The 18,462-nt window shown below is 37.2% G+C and overlaps 1 protein-coding gene and 1 long non-coding RNA gene across 5 annotated transcripts in view; one reads left to right on the top strand and one right to left on the bottom strand.

Annotated features, from left to right (window-relative positions):
* Positions 1–18,462, bottom strand: part of ARHGAP11A (Rho GTPase activating protein 11A) — a 29,811-nt gene that overhangs the window by 5,075 nt on the left and 6,274 nt on the right. Inside the window, exons 1-9 of one of the 4 annotated variants that reach the window (XM_042989241.1) lie at positions 12,501–13,167; positions 9,145–9,215; positions 6,949–7,045; positions 6,002–6,255; positions 5,192–5,355; positions 4,882–5,028; positions 4,273–4,347; positions 3,297–3,461; positions 518–593 (exon numbers count right to left, since the gene is read on the bottom strand). In XM_042989241.1, the coding sequence (XP_042845175.1) occupies positions 518–593; positions 3,297–3,461; positions 4,273–4,347; positions 4,882–5,028; positions 5,192–5,355; positions 6,002–6,255; positions 6,949–7,045; positions 9,145–9,215; positions 12,501–12,629 (1,178 nt within the window). In that variant the 5' untranslated portion in view covers positions 12,630–13,167. Of the gene's footprint in view, positions 1–517; positions 648–3,296; positions 3,462–4,272; positions 4,348–4,881; positions 5,029–5,191; positions 5,356–6,001; positions 6,256–6,948; positions 7,046–9,144; positions 9,216–12,500; positions 13,168–18,462 lie in introns of those variants that run through there. The other 3 variants (XM_007097617.3, XM_042989240.1, XM_042989242.1) reach the window with 3 other exon arrangements.
* On the top strand, positions 13,144–14,820 carry LOC122239510. The gene is made up of 2 exons (XR_006218698.1): positions 13,144–13,545; positions 13,703–14,820. It is a non-coding gene; the product is annotated as an uncharacterized LOC122239510 (long non-coding RNA).

Below are 18,462 nucleotides of genomic sequence, written 5' to 3'. Positions count from 1 at the left end.
TCAGGTCACGATCTCACGGTCTCTGAGTTCAAGTCCCACATTGGGCTCGCTGCTGTCAGCCCAGAGCCTGGTTCGGACCCTCTGACCCCTCTCCCCCCACCCCCACTGGTGCTCGATCAAAAAAAAACAAATGTTTAAAAAAAAAAAAAAAAAAAGAAATACAGTATAGGAACACATTATATTTGTGTATAAAGAGGCCTCTCCTGTTTATCTCAAGAGTTATTTAGTCACTTATAAACCAGAATCATTAGAACAGACTACCTTTAAATTAGCAGGAAATTAAAAAATTACACACATCAACATACAATAGGATTTTAAGCAAGCAAGTGGACTCAAATTAAGACTCTTTCTCTGGAGTATATACAAAGGGCACTAATTAATAAGACAATAAAGGCAGAGAGAATTTTTAAAAATTATGATTCAAACATGTTTCTCAGCAGAAAGACAAACAAAGCATTTTATTTACTATATACACCAAATGTTTATCCATGAAAACAAAATGTCCTGGATGTATTACCTGCAAATTTTTTTACTTGCAATCCTCTTACTTCGCCTTAGCACACTTGTACTGATCGAATCGTTTCCACTGATGGCTACAGGAGAGAATGAACTCTGAGCTGACCCTTCGGGGCTTGTATCAATGTGAACTATAAAAATAACCACATATAATACACCACACATACTTTCTTTTCCAAGTGTAAAATATTAGTAGCAATTAGGTTTAAAGTCTTAATATCCAACCCTAAGCAACAACAAAATCACATAATTTCTGGTAAGAAACTTCAGAAGCCAAATAAACTCAACTCAAAAAAAAAAAAAAAATAGTATCAATTTCTTACTTTAAATTTTTTGTTGGCAATTAAGGGTCAGATGAAACATGACTTTTATATCAGAGTTTTACTTTAAACTCGTTTAAGAACACAAGGGAGGTGTGAGCACTATTGCAGACTGGAGAAAGAGCAAGCTTTCCAGACAGGCAGACTTGAGTTTGTCCCACCACTTACTAAATAGCTCTGAAAATGGACTTCTACAGTAAATATAAAAACTACTGTTATATATTTATATATGAAATGTCTAGCACAGTACCTATGTTACACAATGTTAATTATTGCTATTACCAAAAATGAGCTACTGAAAACAATTTAGAGTCTGAGTATCTAGTATGTACCTGGCTAGCCAACTGCTGTCTACCTGCCTCTGTTCAATATTTCTGGCAAACAAAAACCAGTTATAAAACATGCCTAACCACTTGGCTACAGCCAAGTTCCATGCTAACAATAAGTGGTTACAACAGCTCATTCTGATTAAGTTATTTAACACTATACCATGAAACTATAATAAAAAATTAAGGGAAAAAGTTATGAACCAAGGCTCTATATACATTTGACTTATATTTGAATCAAGTCCAGGATATACTCAATAAACATGAACCCTCTCAACTCATCACCTGTATTGATAAAAAATTCACACAGGTCCCCAAACATAGACAGCATGGTTTTTTTTTAGTTGCAAAAACAGAAAGAAAATAATACAACCATTACAGAGACTTCTGGGTACATTTGGCTGACAAAAATTTTAGAGGCCAATGTAATGTAGCCAGTGTGACATAGGTAGTTTATTCTAGAGCTGTAGTCTAATCTTGAAAATATATCAGTGGTCACAAGGAAGCACGGCCAGAATATAGGGAATAATGCAAAGTCATCACACATATAGGAAAAAAATTATAAATAGGTAATTCATGGATTATAGATTACTATAGCTGCCTTTATACATTAAAAAAAGCATCATAGCTATTATCCAAAATTAGAAACCAATCTATTTTCAATTTTACAGACAGAATTTATTGAATTGTGGCTGAGAAAGTGTGGTCAAAGAAAAATGGTGTTAAAATAACAGGTTATTGAACTTACTAATTTTTTTTATTAAAAAAAAAGTCACTGAAGGGAGGAGCCAAGATGGCAGAAGAGCATGGAAGTTCTTTTTGTGTCTCGCATCCATGAAAAAAATCACTGATTAAGCAGGCTCGTACTGAATTTCCAGTAACACAAGCAGGTTTAAACTATGTTTGGGGAGCTTGGAGAGAAGGAATCAAAAGGTTCATTTCTTGGGGCAGATGTTATAATGCTTATAAGCAGAGGCAGGCAGAATTACAGCTCACATTGGTCATTTGGGAACAGTTACTCCAAAGTGGAAAAAACCTTAATTAAGAAAACAGTAAGTTAGTTTAAAAGAACGTAAGTCTCTAACTTCTGAATACTCAAAGAAATACAGACAGAGCCTTAGAGTTCTTATCACTACATTTAAACCCATAGAGAACCTGTGAAAGACCATAAAAAACAAGTCGCTATTCTGTTCAACTTTCTAATAAAACAAGGAAAATCTGAACTTTTTGGATAACGTAAACAAAAAGTTTCTGGGAAGAAGATCTCATCATTTAACTAACAAAGTCAAAGTAAAATTCTCAACATTAACTGAAATTGAAAACCTGAAAGAATCAGAGATCACTCATATTTTGACGAAATGTGAGACAAATCTGAGATGGAAGACTCTGGGCTTAGTTAGAATTTCATTTCTTTTTGGGCTGATCATAAGGTTAACTTGTAAGACTGACTACGAGCCAACTTGAAGGAGCCAACTCAATCTAAGATCACACTAACAAAGATCTGATACTCAAATTAGCAAAACTCAGTTGTTCTCTGGAGGCTCTGGTTGGCCACATTAGAAACTCAGAGGTCATTTGGAAGAAAATGGCAGGTCAGTAAACCATCTGGAAACCATGCCACAAGGAACAGCATAAACAAAGTTTTTAAAGCTTTTATAAAAGCTACTTGAGTATAAAACTAAAAAATCCCACCCCCCCGCCCTTCAACAGCAACCATAATGGTTCCTCCAATACCCCACTACTCTGCCTTTAGAGAAAATCAAACTGGCAATCTCAACAGAAGATAGCAACACAGCCCTAGCAATAGATCAAGAAGTAACTAAAGTGGTATTCAGGATGTCCCGTCACCTAGTATCTGAGCGCCAGTGCTATACACAGAAGCCCAAACTCTCACTCTGAGTTATTTATCCTAACTTTCAAACAGCATGGTCATAAAACATATACACATACACATAATAATACTGAACCAGTGTCTATTTTAGAAGTTAGGGACTTTATAAAAATTCAGAGATTTGATAAACAGAATAAAGCCAAAGCTCCTAAACGGGGTGGCATTAATATGAAATAGCACTTTACCCAGAATAGGCATTCATGTTAACGTTTACAACCCAATTATACAAATTCTATTTGCTACCTGATGCTGGTGTAGAATTGTTGAAGAGATTAGTTGGCAACAACTCAAAGTTAAAATTGTGCTTGATGGATTTCCTTTTCTTACTTGAGAAACCATGAGAAGACTCTATTGGTAGTTTACGCTTAGCATTTGGTGTAAGATTCATGGGTGATATGGGTAGCTGAGCTGAAAAAACAAAAACAAAAAAAAATCATTTGTTGTTTCTCCCACAGAGTTGATAAAATACAAAAGCTTCTAATAATTTCTTCTTATAAAGCCATTACTTAGAGCTAACCAAGGAATGAGGGAATATGTTTACATTATCAAATATATGTTATAACTAAATTAACACCATCCAATTACTTAAAATGAAAAGAGGAAAGTCACAAAGAGGCAAGATTAACAAACAATAGTAACTTAAACCAAACAGACTGAAAGATGTATATAATCCACATTAAAGAATATTAACATATGGAATAAAATCGTAATCAAGGAGTTCAAACAAATTGATCTACTTATTAGTTCTGCTTTTCATCATAAATGAGTATTAACCACTAAATTTCTTCAATCTTTTCTTCAATCTGAAAAACAAAACAAGTGATCATATGGTCTATTATTGTGTTATTGGGCCGAATAATTTCAGCCACAAGCAAACCAAGATAAAAAAAATTGGAAGATAAAATAATAAACTTCTGGTTCTAAACAAAAATGAGATTGGAGCTATTTTCACATATTCAGTAGCATCCAACTTACATTCAACAGAAAAGCATGATTTAGAAGACTAAAGATATAACTAGAGACTAAAAGAAATTCTTAACTACAATTTTGGGTTCATTATATCCAATGTAATTAGTAATGTCACAACTTAGTATTAGAGTACAGTATTTCCACTGGAAATAGTACTTGGATTTGATTAAACCAAAATAAGTTATGTTATGATTACTTTTTACATAATATACAGAAATTTTCACTTAAACAAAAAATATATAATACCTACCAGTTCTTTCCTGTTGAGGCGTAATAGAGGGTGTTCTGTTAGATTTAAGTTTATTTAATGCTCCACTAACAAAATCTGAAATGCAAAGCACATATATTATCAATTATAATTCAACATTTACCTGTCACCAATAATTCATATTAATATTTGTGGTTTTCCAGCATCTAAGTTTATGTCAGCTTACAATGAACCCCTCACTCAAGTCATGTGAGTCTGTTTACCAACACAGATAGATTACTTCCCTACACAAATCTTTCTTCATAGCATCCTTCTTATCTACAATAGGATACAAATATTCTGACCCTCTACCCAATTCCCCTAGCCTCTACCCGTTTTTCAAGAAGGTTCAGTTTGACTTCTTCTTTGGAGTCCTTGACTCCAGGGAACTTTTTCCTTTGAATACCTCTCACGTTTGTGTAAAGGTTTAGCATTCAATACTAAATTGTATTGTCATTTTTGCTTTTCACATGCATGTGTCATGTCTTTCCAACTATGCTGTAAGCCCCCAAAAGATATACACCACAGCTTAATCTCTATTATATTTAAACACATTTTAGATAAAAGCATATTGCTGTACCTCCACAAAACAGGACTGCCACTACCCCTTACCTCCTACACTTTGTCTTGGCTTTCTCTTATAGTCACCCGGAGTTTCACATTCACCTTCTTCAAAACCTTCTAATGATGGAGTAGCACAGAAACCATCAATACCCAACATGGCCGGTATCTTTTCCTGGATAAAATCTGGAACATGCCCTAAACAAAAACGTTCAGAGTTAACATTTTTTCCTCCACTTTCACTCAAAATGTTCAGATAGTATACATCAACTTTCTAACAGCTGTCTTCACAGTTCACTTGGAGGAATATGGGATCTCCCTCAAACAACTCCTGTTATTTAATAAAGCAACTACATCTTACCAATATCTGATGCATGGTCAATAAGGGTCTGTACCACTGCAGCCTGTATTCGGAGCTTTTTTTCTGTGTTAGCAGACATCTTCTCATGTCCTTCACTTGTCTGAAGAAGGTTTGGTGCAAATATTACTGCAAGATTGCTGCTATCCATCTTATTCTCACTAGACCTTAAATGAAACAAGGTTTTTCTTAGATTGACCCAGAGAAAAACAGGGAGTTAATATATTGGGCACACTTTGAAGACTTCTTACTTTATCAGTCAAACACAAGTCAAAATAGTTACCCTTTGTCTACCCATCTATATGACTGGCTTGAAATAAGACATAACCAAAAATAGCTCCTGTGTGTGTGCTTAAATATATATCATAAAAACCATGCTAACCATGGAGTCCACACTTTGGGTTTCCATGCAAATTGAACATGTATATTTGGTTTTCAAACCCACACACAGAAAAACTGTATTAGAAGGCTACAAGCATGTCCAGAACAAGGAGGCTCACTGACAGCTGAGAGGGGGGACAAATTTGAGAAGAAAAGAAAAAAAAATTTTTTAAAACACAGTCATCTGAAGCTATTCAGTGGACAAAGAATCCTATTGACACCAATAAGCCATTCATAATGATGATGTTAAGTCAGCGAGAAAATACTAAATCGTTCGGTATATTGGTTCTTATATTATACAGGATATACTTCTTATAGTAAGGAATAATTTTTTAAGAAAAATTTCCATTCCAAATGTAATTTTAACTTATTGTCTATAAGGGTAAATCAAGCTGATTAACAAACTGTCATTTCCTAAGACTTATTACTTACCTAAGGGAAACACTCTTGAGAAAGTTAAAGAAGTATCTTAATACATCGGTTGTGTGGTCAGTCATGAGACAGGAGAGCAGTAATGTAGCTTTATTCTTCTCCTCTGTTCCTAACTGTTGAGCTTTGAAAAGTGCTTCATGCAAATCAACTGGAAGAATGGGCTCCGGCAATTCCCTGAAAAACTGCTTAAGAAGTCCTGCAACATCACAAGGTGGTGCAGAAGCCAGGCAACTTTCACCATGATCCAGTTTACTCTGAAATAAATAAAATAATCTTGAGTATTTGAGGGCTTAAGAGTTTACTGCAAATAAAAATATCCTTTCTTATACTCTAGAGAGTTTTCTTTAATAAATTTCTCTTGGGGCACCTGGGTGGCTCAGTCGGTTAAACGTCCGACTTCACCTAAAGTCATGACTTCATGGTTCGTGGGTTCGAGCCCCACATTGGGCTCTCTGCTGTCACACAGAGCCTGCTTTGGATCCTCTGTCTCCCCCCCTCCCCTAAAAAATAAACATTAAATATGTATATTAAAAAAAATAAATTTCTCTTAACACTTGTTTTACTATACAACATGCCATTTTAGAAGGCTAAAATTAAAAAAACATTTCCTTTCGTATAGTTTATAGCAATAAAGGACCATGAATTTGAAATATTTTGAACTTTTAAAGCATTATATAAATAGATCGTGGCAATCATTTCACAGTATATACATATAGCATTAAGTTGTATACGTTAAATATTTGTCAATTATATCTCAGTAACACTTAAAGCATTATATAAATGCTGCACAATTCCTTTTAGAAAAAAAGGTTCTTCTGCCATGAAAAAGGCTATTTGCAAATCCAATTTCTATTAGTAATTCATGCAATAGTTCTAAATATTTAAATTCTAAAAACCAAATCAAAAAGTGGCACAAATGAAAAATAATAGTTCAATAATATGCTTACCTTTAGGGCTCTCAGACGAACAACAGATCCTGATTTCCTAAAAAGCCCTTCTGTATGAATATGCTCTTCTAAAGATGTGCAAGCATCAACAAGAAAACTGAAAGAAAGAACTCTTTTCAACTCTTTTCAGAACACATCTAACTAAATCCTATTCTCCTACCAAAATACATGAGCAGACTAAGTACTGTCTTTAGAAGCTTTGGTGTCAGAAATCCCTTCAATCTTTGGGATAAAAAGGTTACCTCTAGTTGTCTTTTTTGCTTCCTAAGTGGTTTATGGTCCGTCTTTTTATCCAGGACAACTTCAATAAGCTGCTTAATTCTACATCCTTCTCAATCCTACTCCATTTCTCTGCTTCTGCTCACAGCACAGGGTGTGTCTTTTTCACTGCCCCCACTTCATATCCCAGTCTCTCTCAACCCTCTCCAATGAACTCTCACCACCATTACTCCAACAAAACAGCTCTCAACAAGGTCACCAACCCATGGTCAATTGTCTTCATCTTGTTTGTCCTGCCAGCATCTCACACACTTGACCACTCCCTGCTTTTCTGGAAAATATTCTTTTTCATGATAACTTCGGGTTTTCCTGCTGTCCCCCTAAGTGCTCCTTCTCAAACTCCTTTCCTGGCTCCTCTTTTTCTGCCATACCTCTTCATGCTACTATAACCCAGGGCCCTAAGGCCTTCTTCTTTTCTTTATCCTCTCTTCATGTGTAACCTTGCAGAGAATACATAGCTTTAAATATTTACCATCTACTACACTGGCCCAAAAAAAGGCAACATGTTTTTCTCACTCTAACATTACCTCTCAGAAAAAAAGTCAAATATATCCTAGTCCTTACAATCCTTCTCATACTTAGAAGTGTGTGCTCAATTTCTTTATACTGAACAATTTGAACCATCGATGTTGGCTTTAATAGTTAACAGGTGATACCAACAAGTAAGAATAGATGTTAGCAGCAAGCAACTGATAGCATTGTACTGGTGCACAATGGCTGAGTGTCCCAGGGGGCGCCTGACAGAATTTAAAGTTTGTTTGTTTAAAGTGGGCATAGAAATTACAAAAAAGATTTAGTCATCATTACTGGGGATATATTTTGCAATTCTAAAGGTAGAAAAGCATAAGCACACCTTTCATAGGTCATTTAAAAAGCAAAATAGTAAGTGCTCACCTTACAAAGATTGTGAAGTGTAGATTGTTAATCTACACTTATATGCTGAATGAAGGAAAACTGTTCCAAGGCAGCAAAGTATTCAATAAATGCTTTTGTACAATGCATCAGTTAAAAACCTAGGTTACTGAACAAGAGTAGCCAGAATAAACCCTACTTTGGATAGAGGGGAAATGAATTAGTAAGACCTAAGATAGTTTCCTTACATGTGTCTTTCAACTATTTAAAATGTAAACTTCCCAAGTAATTTCTGATGCTGTTAGTCTAAAAGGTTACTTTTAAATAAATAGTAAGTGACAGAGAAAAGCTCAAGTGTTACATAATTTGTATTCACAGATACTATTGAATGTTATCTTAAATATTCTTTTATCCACAAAAGAAAAAGAGAGAGAGGGAGACAGACAAACCAAGAAACAGGCTCTTAACTAGAGAACAAGCTGATGGTTATTAGAGGGGAGGTAGGTAGGGGGATGGGTGAAACAGGGATTAAAGAGTACACTATCATTATGAGCACTGAGTAATGTATAGAATTGTTGAATCACTATATTGTTCACCTGAAACTAATATAATATTGTATGTTAACTATAATGGAATCACAATTTTGAAAACCTAACAAAATTTAAAAACTTGTATAGGAGAAAAAAATACTCTCATCCAACATTTCTAAGACAGAAAAAATATATAAATTGTAACTGAATTTGAAATTCAGTGTATTACTGAATATAGTCAGAATTGCAGCAAAAGAATTGGTATAGAACTAAACACTCTTAGTAGAACAAAAATAACTTGCTTTTTAACATTTAATTTATTACTGAACCTTAAATTCAATCCTAGGAATGAACAGAAATTAAAAAGTTAAAATATGTAAAAGTTTAAAAACATTTCCACATTACATTCGTTAATGTTGAGAAATTCAATCATTTGCTAGTTCAAAACAAATGTGAAAGAGTCAATCAACTATTTCTTTTTAAACGCTCAAACACCAGTTTGAAATATTTTTTCCTCATCTCAAACTTAGCTTACCTTGGAATATGTCCATATTCTGGTACAACAGAATGGGGCAATACATTAAAAGGTACTCCAAATATTTTACCCTAAAACGGCAAATTCAGTTATTCTAACACAAATATTAGGCATAATATAAGTTTTCTTAAATATTAAGCAAATTAAAAACCTCAGAAAATTTTTAAAAATTGAAATCATCAATCAAGACAATGAAAACAATTACTATGAGGACATTTGGTAAAAAACTACTATACACTAAACATCGCTGGTGCTAGGAGTACAAAAATAGTCAAGATAAAGTCATTGTGGGTGAGGGGATGGGTGAGACAGGTGAAGGGGGTTAAGAGCACACTTATCATGATAAGCACTGAATAATGTATAGAATTGTTCAATCACTACACTGTATACCTGAAACTAATGTAACACTGCATGTTAACTGTATTGGAATTAAAATTAAAAAAAAAAATAGAGAAAGTCATTGCACTGAAGCAATGTAATGCATTCCATCAGTTTCCAATCCCATAATGGAAAATCAATCCAGTTAATGCTTAAAACAAAATTTGGCTGAAACACTAACATTTTCTAAAAATACTACAGGTTCTTTCAGTAACCTTATAAACACTGACCTTATACTTTCCTTCTGTCACCTTATAAATACTAAGATGAACAAAAGGTTAAATTGATAATGGTAATTCTTGTCACTCATTGAGTACTTCCTAAAATTACATCAGAAATGGTTATTTTTAGACCTGATCTTCTTTTCCACACTTGGTGGAAAAGTGCTATTCAAACTATGTTCTAAAGTAACCAAGAAAAGGATTCTTCTGCAAACATTTAATTCACATCTAACTACTTTGAAAAATATTTGTGAAAAGTCACATTCAAATGTATTACTCATATTCAAACTTAATACACTGAAGATCCAAGACTAAATCTGTATGTTACATACTTGTGAATAAAGAATCTGCCACTATCTTTGTGCATACATTCAAACTTCTTAAAAACGTGTTACTGATTAAGAAGGTTGTAGTTTTGCCCTGGATTTAAAAATAAATACACGCGTGTATATATCTGCCTATACAGAATTGGATGAGTGGGTATACCCAGTCTCATGTTTATGAGTCTCATGTTTATTCATTTAGCTTAGATGCATCTGCTCTCCATGAATGCTCTTGACGCACTTATGTGATAAGAGCACCTTATTTAACCTTACGTTGACAAATATCATTCAGCTCTGTCAGCTTTTCAACAGAGTAACAAAATCTTGCCAATCCTTTTCAAGCATTTGGCTCCATTCAACTGGTGAATACAGAAGGCAGTACACGATAGTGCTTAAGGGAGCAGGCTCCTAGTGGCAGGACTGCCAGGTTTCAAACGTTGGCTCTTCTGATTATTAGCTGAATGATCTTGATCAAATTAATTTTGTATGCTTCGGCACCTTCACACAGGTCCTCAGTCACAGAGTTACAGAGAGAATTCAATGAATTAAAAGATGTAAAACATTTATGGTCGTGTCTGACATTGAGTAAGCATTCACAGAATATGTGTTGCTGTTAGAATTCCCATTTCAAGGTGAGCTATTAAAAAAAATGTTAGTGTGGGAAACCCCTTATTTGGGTAAATCAGAATTGTCTTGATACTGGACAACCAAACAAAATGCAAAAATCAGATGCTGAAGCTGATTATAAGTCTAGAGATATCTTAACATACACAGAATTCAGGGTTTTTTCCTCAAGTCTATTATTCTCAACAATGGACTCACAGTAATTGCTATAAGCTCATAAAATAAAACTAACAAGATGCTTTTTAAACTTTGTGTATTGGAGTATCATTTACAATATACTTAGTACCCACCCCATTCCCCACCCCGCACCACCGTTTTAGAATTAAGATTCGGAAAGGGTCAAGGGGGATCAGTAAGTTTTATAAGTAAGTCAATAGAATGTACTTAGAAAACTACAAGAAATCTAGTTGTCAAATATTACTCATCCTGTTTCCATTCCTATAACACAACGATCTTCTGTATTTCTTTCCCCAGAACTTACCGCTATATCTGTGGCTGCTGCTTCATGCTTCCTACGGTCGCACTGCCCATGGCCACTCTTGACCTTAATATTTATTAGAATATTTTTATTACAATTTCTAGCCTGACTACCCATTAGGATCTAGACCAATGACTGCCGTAACAACCATGATTAGCTGAATATGTGGCATGTGACAGGCACCGTGCTAGTTCAATCTACAGATCTTACCATTTTTAAATCCCCTAAATAACCCAAGGAGAGATATCATTATTCCCATTTTATAGAGTAGGAAACTGAAGCTTAGGAAAATTCAACAAACAGCCTAAGATCACATATCTAGTAGGGGTAGAGCAGGATTCAAACAAACTCAGGTCTACCTGACTCTAAAAGTAGGTACTGATTTTCTTAAGGGGTGAAAAAACTCTGACACAAAGTCTTTCATACACTTGCAAAACCAACTACATTTGAGATCTTGGAAAACCAGTTTTACAACCAGAAAAACCACTCCAGTTTTTACATATAAACAAATATGTTGCAAACAACAAAAATTACTGTCTCCAGAATCTATAAGCTATTAAGAGGTATACAAATTATTTTTATTACTAGCTTTCTTATCCAAGTACTTATTTTTTTTTCCAGAAATTATAAACTAAGAGCTGTGCAAATCTTATTAGCTTTCATCTCTAAATACTTAAAATAGCTTTGTATCTCAAACAAAAAAAAAAAACAAGCAGCAAGCTTATTTTTTTTTCAAATTAGTAAATACAGAGAGATTATCTGAAGTCTATTTCTAATGTTCTGTCACACCTCCTCTACTGACTTATTTAGAAAACTTACTGATCCCCCTTGACCCTTTCCAAATCTTAATTCTAAAACGGTGGCGCGGGGTGGGGTGGATAATGTTTGTCTCCCTTCCTAAGATCTACTTGGGAAAATACAATAAATTGGCAACATCTGGAGACATTTTTAATTGTCAAAACTGGGATATGCTACTGGTATCTGGTGGGCAAAAGCCAGAGACGCTGCTACACATCCCATAATGCACAGGACAGCCCCCACCTCCCACCCCAAAGAATGAATTATCTAGTTCCAAGTGTCAATGTTGCGAGGTTGAAAAACCTTGCAACTTTCTCAATGATTAAAAATCCCTGTAAAGAATCAACAATGTCATTCTTTAAATTTCAGCAGTTGACCATCTGGATTCAATCAGTCACGCTTAGCCACGTTCTCTTTTGGATCCTTTGGATCCATACAGAATGAACATCTTAGCATGACCTGTAATAAGTGATGGATAGGGTGGGTTTTGTTTTTTTTTTTTTTTTAACCCAAACCTCTTTCTCCAGAACCTACCGCTGTATCCGTGGCCGCTGTTTCATGTCTCCTACGATCGCACTGCCCACGGCCACTCTTGACCTTAATGCCATAGACGGCCCGAAGCTGCTGCAACAAGGCCAACCTCACCAGCCTCCGATCCCACATCCCGGACACGTCGCTCACTCTCCGAGGCAGGATCTCAGTTCTGACCCTCGTTCGCCACCAGGTCTTCCAATTTCCAAACACTCTCAGGTTTGCGCTCCGCTCCGCTGCCTTCCGGCCAAGTCTGGCACTGTTCCGGCCCCGGACCCCAGCCACTTCCACGGCTTTTCCCTCGGTCCTCAACCCACTTGCACTGACCGTCTTCTCCTACTTCCCTCTGATATAGCCACACCTCACTTTTCCTTCACTTACACCGGCCCTCTTTCTTGTCACTCGATCTTTTCGGCTACTTACACAGACCTCCCTTCTTTCTTCCTGATCCTTTCGGTTCCTTGTACGGACTCCTGTTACCAGCTTCTCAGCACTTCCGGCCACTTCCTAAGATCCAGCTTCCTCCAATCCTTCCTTCGCCCTCGTCTCTTTCCCAACGGCAAAACACGACCCTTCTCCTCGGCCTTCCTGCGCTGGCAGGCTCAGCTGGACGTTCGTCTCTCAAGTCCCCGTCCCCAACCCCAGCCCAGCCGCCGGACCAGCCGGCTGCTCAGGCGCCTCTTCCAGTCCCGGTCCCCGCCCGGGCTGGTCGCCGCCGTCACCCCGTTTCACAGGCTGCTCTTTCCCTCCCCCATCAGCCTGCCTACAGCCCCCGGCAGGCACATCCCGGTCTGCTCACTGAAGCCACGCAACTCTCCTCATGCCTCCGCCCTCACCGCCTCTGCAGCTCCGGAGCCGCAATCTTTCCACCTTCACTTCCAGCCCAGGCTCAAATGGCAGCGCCAAACAGCGCTCCGCGCTCTGATTGGCCCGTTTCTCATTTCAAAATCAGGACCTCAGAGAGTGGCCAGGAGCTGCCTGTCTAGTGAGACGCGGAAGGGCGTGGTGGGCACAACTAAGAAATGTGAAAAGAGAGAGAGAAAAAAAGGTGAGTTCCACTTGCTCCTCCATAGCCGTATTTTTGGAGGAAAGTACTGTTTCAAGCTCATTTTAATATATCTGGCCTGCGACTGAGACAATACATTCGGGGAAATGTAATAGACACCCCATTCTCATTTTTTTTTTTCTTTTTTTTTTTTTTTCAGAACTTGGCTGAGGCTGAAAGGCCCTGTAACGGAGAAACTGATTCTACCGGACCCAAAGAGAGGCAGCCTGAGTTAGGGTGTACAAACGCTGATCTGGGTACCCCTGAAGCAGGGCCTTTAGAGGTTACTTCGGCTCTGGAAACTGGCCCGTATTTGAGGAACTGATGGCTCAAATCTTAGCGCATAGGTAGTTAAATACATAAAGAAGACCTGTCATGGGAGAGTTGAGTGCGCGGGGCGAGCGAAGTCTTCGGGAGGCGACAGCTGCAGAAGCGGCATTCGTTGGAATATGCAATTAGGAGGCCCGCTCCAGTCCCACACGCTATCCTGTTGACAGACAGTACTGCACACCCCCAACTCTTGTCCCTGGGCTGCTGATCCATTCTCAAACGTCAGCGGTCCCATCAGGATGTTCTCTTTTTTCTGGGATGTAATTCATTTAGGGGAGGACACATGGACTCAAGTTAAATACGGGCAATGTTGCGTACGTTTACTAGATCACCTCTCCTCACCCGCACGTAAACTTGGGAAGAACAGAGACAGAGCTGTATCTATTTTATCCGTTGTTGTATCCCTGTCGCCTAGCAGTGCGCATTTCCCGAATGAATGAATTAAGTAGAGAACATTTTGCTAGAATCATTTTGCCCCCTTAGGAGTTCAGTCCTTAGGCGTTCCACCTTGCCCAGCCTGAAGAAGATTCTCTGAAGAAATGGGAATAAAATGGAAGTGAAGCATTGTACCAACTGTTTATTTAGCGCCTACTATGCAATATGGTGTAGGATAAAGAGCAAAAACAGTTTTGGGGGCGTTGGGGAGGAGAATATTAAGTGATGATATTAATGAGGACATAATTATCCACTGAGAGAAGTGTAGTAAGGAAGGGAATACTATTCTATGATAGGGTATAATAAAAGATCCTTGATGCGGGGAGGAGCAACATACCGATGGTTAACTGATGTGAAGAATCAGAAATTGGCAAAAAGGTGGGATGGTGGAGTGGAACAGCGATCAAGAGACAAAGGCACTGAAGAGGAACCATCGATTGTAACAGGATCCGGTGCATCAGAGACTAAACCGAACCTATTCCTACTCTTTTCTTCTTGCTTCAGAAATGACTTATGTTGTCTTTAACCTCCTCCCTCCCTCAAACTTGACATTGTTTTGGATTTTGGATGTCTCAGCTTTCCTTTTCTTAAAAACCTGACACTGCTGTTGAACATTAAGCACCTTTTCTATGTCATAATCCTTTTTTCCCAAACTGAGCTCTTTGATTTTGTTTCTTTTGTCTCGTTTAAGATGGAAGTTACTGGCTCTTAATGATACTAACATAATTACTTATTTGCCTTGTCCATGTACACATATATACACACATACATATATGTAAAACAATAATAATACTGCTAAATAAGACTGCTGAATGAAGCTTGTTTCTTTTTTCTTCAAAAATACTCTTTTAAATCAACTGGACATAATTCTCTTTGGTTATATATGGATGTACCATGGTTTATTCAACCAGGCCCCTATGGATAGATATATGCACTATTTCCAGCCTTTTGCTATTACAAAAAGTTCCCTGTGCATACACAATATGCTTTTGCTAATGGACCGTTAGCACAGAGTCCTACAAATGGGATTGCTAGGTTAGAGCGTAAAAGAACATGTTATTTTGTTTAATATTGTCAAATTCACCATCATAGGCGTTACACAATTTTGTATTCACATTTGTGAAGTATGAGAGTTCCTGTTTCCCCACGGCCTCTCTAATGGAGTCGATTTTGGCTAATTTGATAGGTGGCAAATGGTGTCTCATTACAGTTTTGCATTTATCTTTTTATGAGTAAGGTGGAGCATCTTTTCAAATGTGTACATACAGTGAAGTATGAGTTTTAAGGAATGTTGGAGATCTACAGCTATGAAATGAAGGGAAACAAGCAAGGCCCAAAAGAATGTGTACAGTATGCTCCTTTTTGTGTAACGTGGAGGGAGGTCAGAAATACATACACAAATAGACACTTGCTTATATTTTCAAAAATAAACAATGGAAAGGTAAACCAAACTCTAATAAAAATGGTAACCAATAGAGGGAGAGCAAGGCCTATTTCCTATCAGATAACCTTTAAAAAAAAATTTGGAAACTTTGTACATATTAGCCCAATATAAAACAGGTTGAACTCTTTTTAACGACTTTTATTGGGCTTTTTGCTTTGTGTTTTTTTTTTTTTTGTTTAAATTATAATCAGTCTCTTCCCTTAATGCTCTAGATTCTGAGTCATCCCTTAATGCTTGGATTCTGAGTCATCAGAAATGTTATCCCCACTCCCAGGTTATAAAGGATTTCACTCATTTGATTTTTCTAGTACTGGGTGGTTTTTCTTTTTTCTAAAAAAAAAAAATATGTCTCTGATCCATTTGCAATTTATCCAGTGTAGAATAAAGAATGGAATTTTCTCTTTTTCCATATGGCCATCCAACCTTAGACATTTTCATTTTCTCTCGCTTCAGCAGACTCCCACACCTACCTCTAAAAGTAGCAAAACTCTACTACTGAAAGCCCCATGGAGTACAGATGGTCCCCAATTTGATTGTTTAACTTCAGATTTTTGGATTTTATGATGGTATGGAATGCATATGCATTTGGTAGAAATCATTCTTTGAATTTTGAATTTTGATCTTTCCTGGGGCTAGCAATATGCCGTGCGATACTCTCATGATGCTGGGCAGTGGCAGCGAGCTGTAGCTCCCAGTCAGCCACATGATGACGAGAGTAAACAACCCATACACTTACTATCATCCTTACTCCTACAACTGTGCTGTTTTGTTTTTTTTTTTTAATGTTTATTTTTGAGAGAGAGGGTGAGCAGGGGAGGAGAAGAGGGAGTGGGGGACCGAAGATCTGAAGTGAACTCTGCACTGACAGCAGCAAGCCGGATGTTGGGCTTGAACTCAGAAACTGTGAGAGCATGACCTGAGCTAAGTCAGATGCTCAACCGACTGAGCGACCCTGGCGGCCCACACCCATTCTGTTTTTCACTTTCAGTACAATATACAATAAGTTACATAGGATAATTTATTATAATTTTTTATAAAAAAGGCTTTGTGTTAGATTATTTTGGCCAACCGTAAGCTAATGTAAATGCTCTAAGCCTGCTTACAGTAGGGTAGGCTAAACTGTGATGTTCAATAAGGTGTATTAAATGTGTTTTTGACTTAATATTTTCAACTTAAGGGTTTACCATAATTTAACCTCATTGTAAGTTGAGGAAAATCTGTACATTGGGTAAAGGGGACATCATCTTTATTAAAACATTAGACTTTGCTTTTGGTTAGTGCCACCACACGGCACACATGATTTTCTTTATCCATTACGTCACTTAGCTCTCTCTTCTGTGAAATCAAGTGTCTGCTGAAGTACCTCCCTGAACCTGCTTACTATATCCTCGCTTGGAAAAAAGGTGACTTGTGTAGCTTTTCAAATCAGATCCAGAGCTTTTCTCTGAAAAGCCCAAATGATTATCCTTGAAATCACTGCCTCTGAGGCCTGGCACATTGCACAGACACAATTCCACCTATTAATAAAACAGAACCACTTGAGGAAACATCTGTCTTAAATTTGAACTTGACCTAGGTAGAAAATAATACAATGCTCTCATAGCCGAACTCTGAGATGACGGACAAGAAATGTCAAACAGGGACGCCTGGGTGGCTCAGTTGGTTAAGCGTCTGACTCTTGATTTCAGCTCAGGTCATGATCTCATGGTTCCTGAGTTTGAGCGCTGTGTCAGCTCTGCACTCTGTGCTAACAGTGTAGAGCCTGCTTGGTTCTCTCTCTCTCTCTCTCTCTCTCTCTCTCTCTCGGTCTCTCTCTCAAAATATATAACCTTAAAAAAAATGTCAAACATAGAGTAATAACCTTCTGAGACTTGTGAGTGAAAGAAACCAATACAAATTTCTCTTCAGGAAATAATTTGTGTTCTGGAGCAAGAACTTTTTTTTTTTTTTTACCGTTTATTTATTTTTGAGACAGAGAGAGACAGAGCATGAACAGGGGAGGAGCAGAGAGAGAGGGAGACACAGAATCTGAAACAGGCTCCAGGCTCTGAGCTGTCAGCACAGAGCCCGATGCAGGGCTCGAACCCACGGACCGTGAGATCATGACCTGAGCCGAAGTTGGATGCTTAACCGACCAAGCCACCCAGGCGCCCCAAGAACTTTTTTTTTTTTTTAAGGTAGGTAAAATGAAATGGAAAAGGTAATGATGGATATACCAAAATGACTAAATGACTACATAAAAAGTGTAAGTATCTAAAGACTTAGGAATTTTTTGGTCTTTTACAAAGCTAAATAATGGGAAGCTTATAGTGCTTTCAATCATAGTACATACTTGATTAGATAAATTATTGTGTACCAATTACCAATTGTCAATATACTTATTGATTTGGAAGATATTCAGGATATAATTTGAGAAATAGCAAGACAAAGTTGTCTGTATAATATGATTGCTGTTCTTTATATGCATACATGCAACAAAAAAAAGGAAAGATATTAACAGTGGTTATTTCTCAGTGGCAACATTGCAGTGACTTTTGCATTCTTCTCTGTGCTTTTCTGCTATCATCATCTGAATTGTTTTATAATGAGTATATTGTTATAGGTTGAATTCTTTCCCCTCAAAATATATGTTGAAGTCCTAACCCTCAGCTTCTCAAAGTGTGACCCTATTGGCAGATGTACTTAGTTAAGATGAAACCATACTAGAATAA

Source organism: Panthera tigris, chromosome B3 (assembly GCF_018350195.1).
Source record: "Panthera tigris isolate Pti1 chromosome B3, P.tigris_Pti1_mat1.1, whole genome shotgun sequence".
Classification (NCBI taxonomy): domain Eukaryota; kingdom Metazoa; phylum Chordata; class Mammalia; order Carnivora; family Felidae; genus Panthera; species Panthera tigris.
This window is presented reverse-complemented; position numbering and strand designations above follow the sequence as displayed.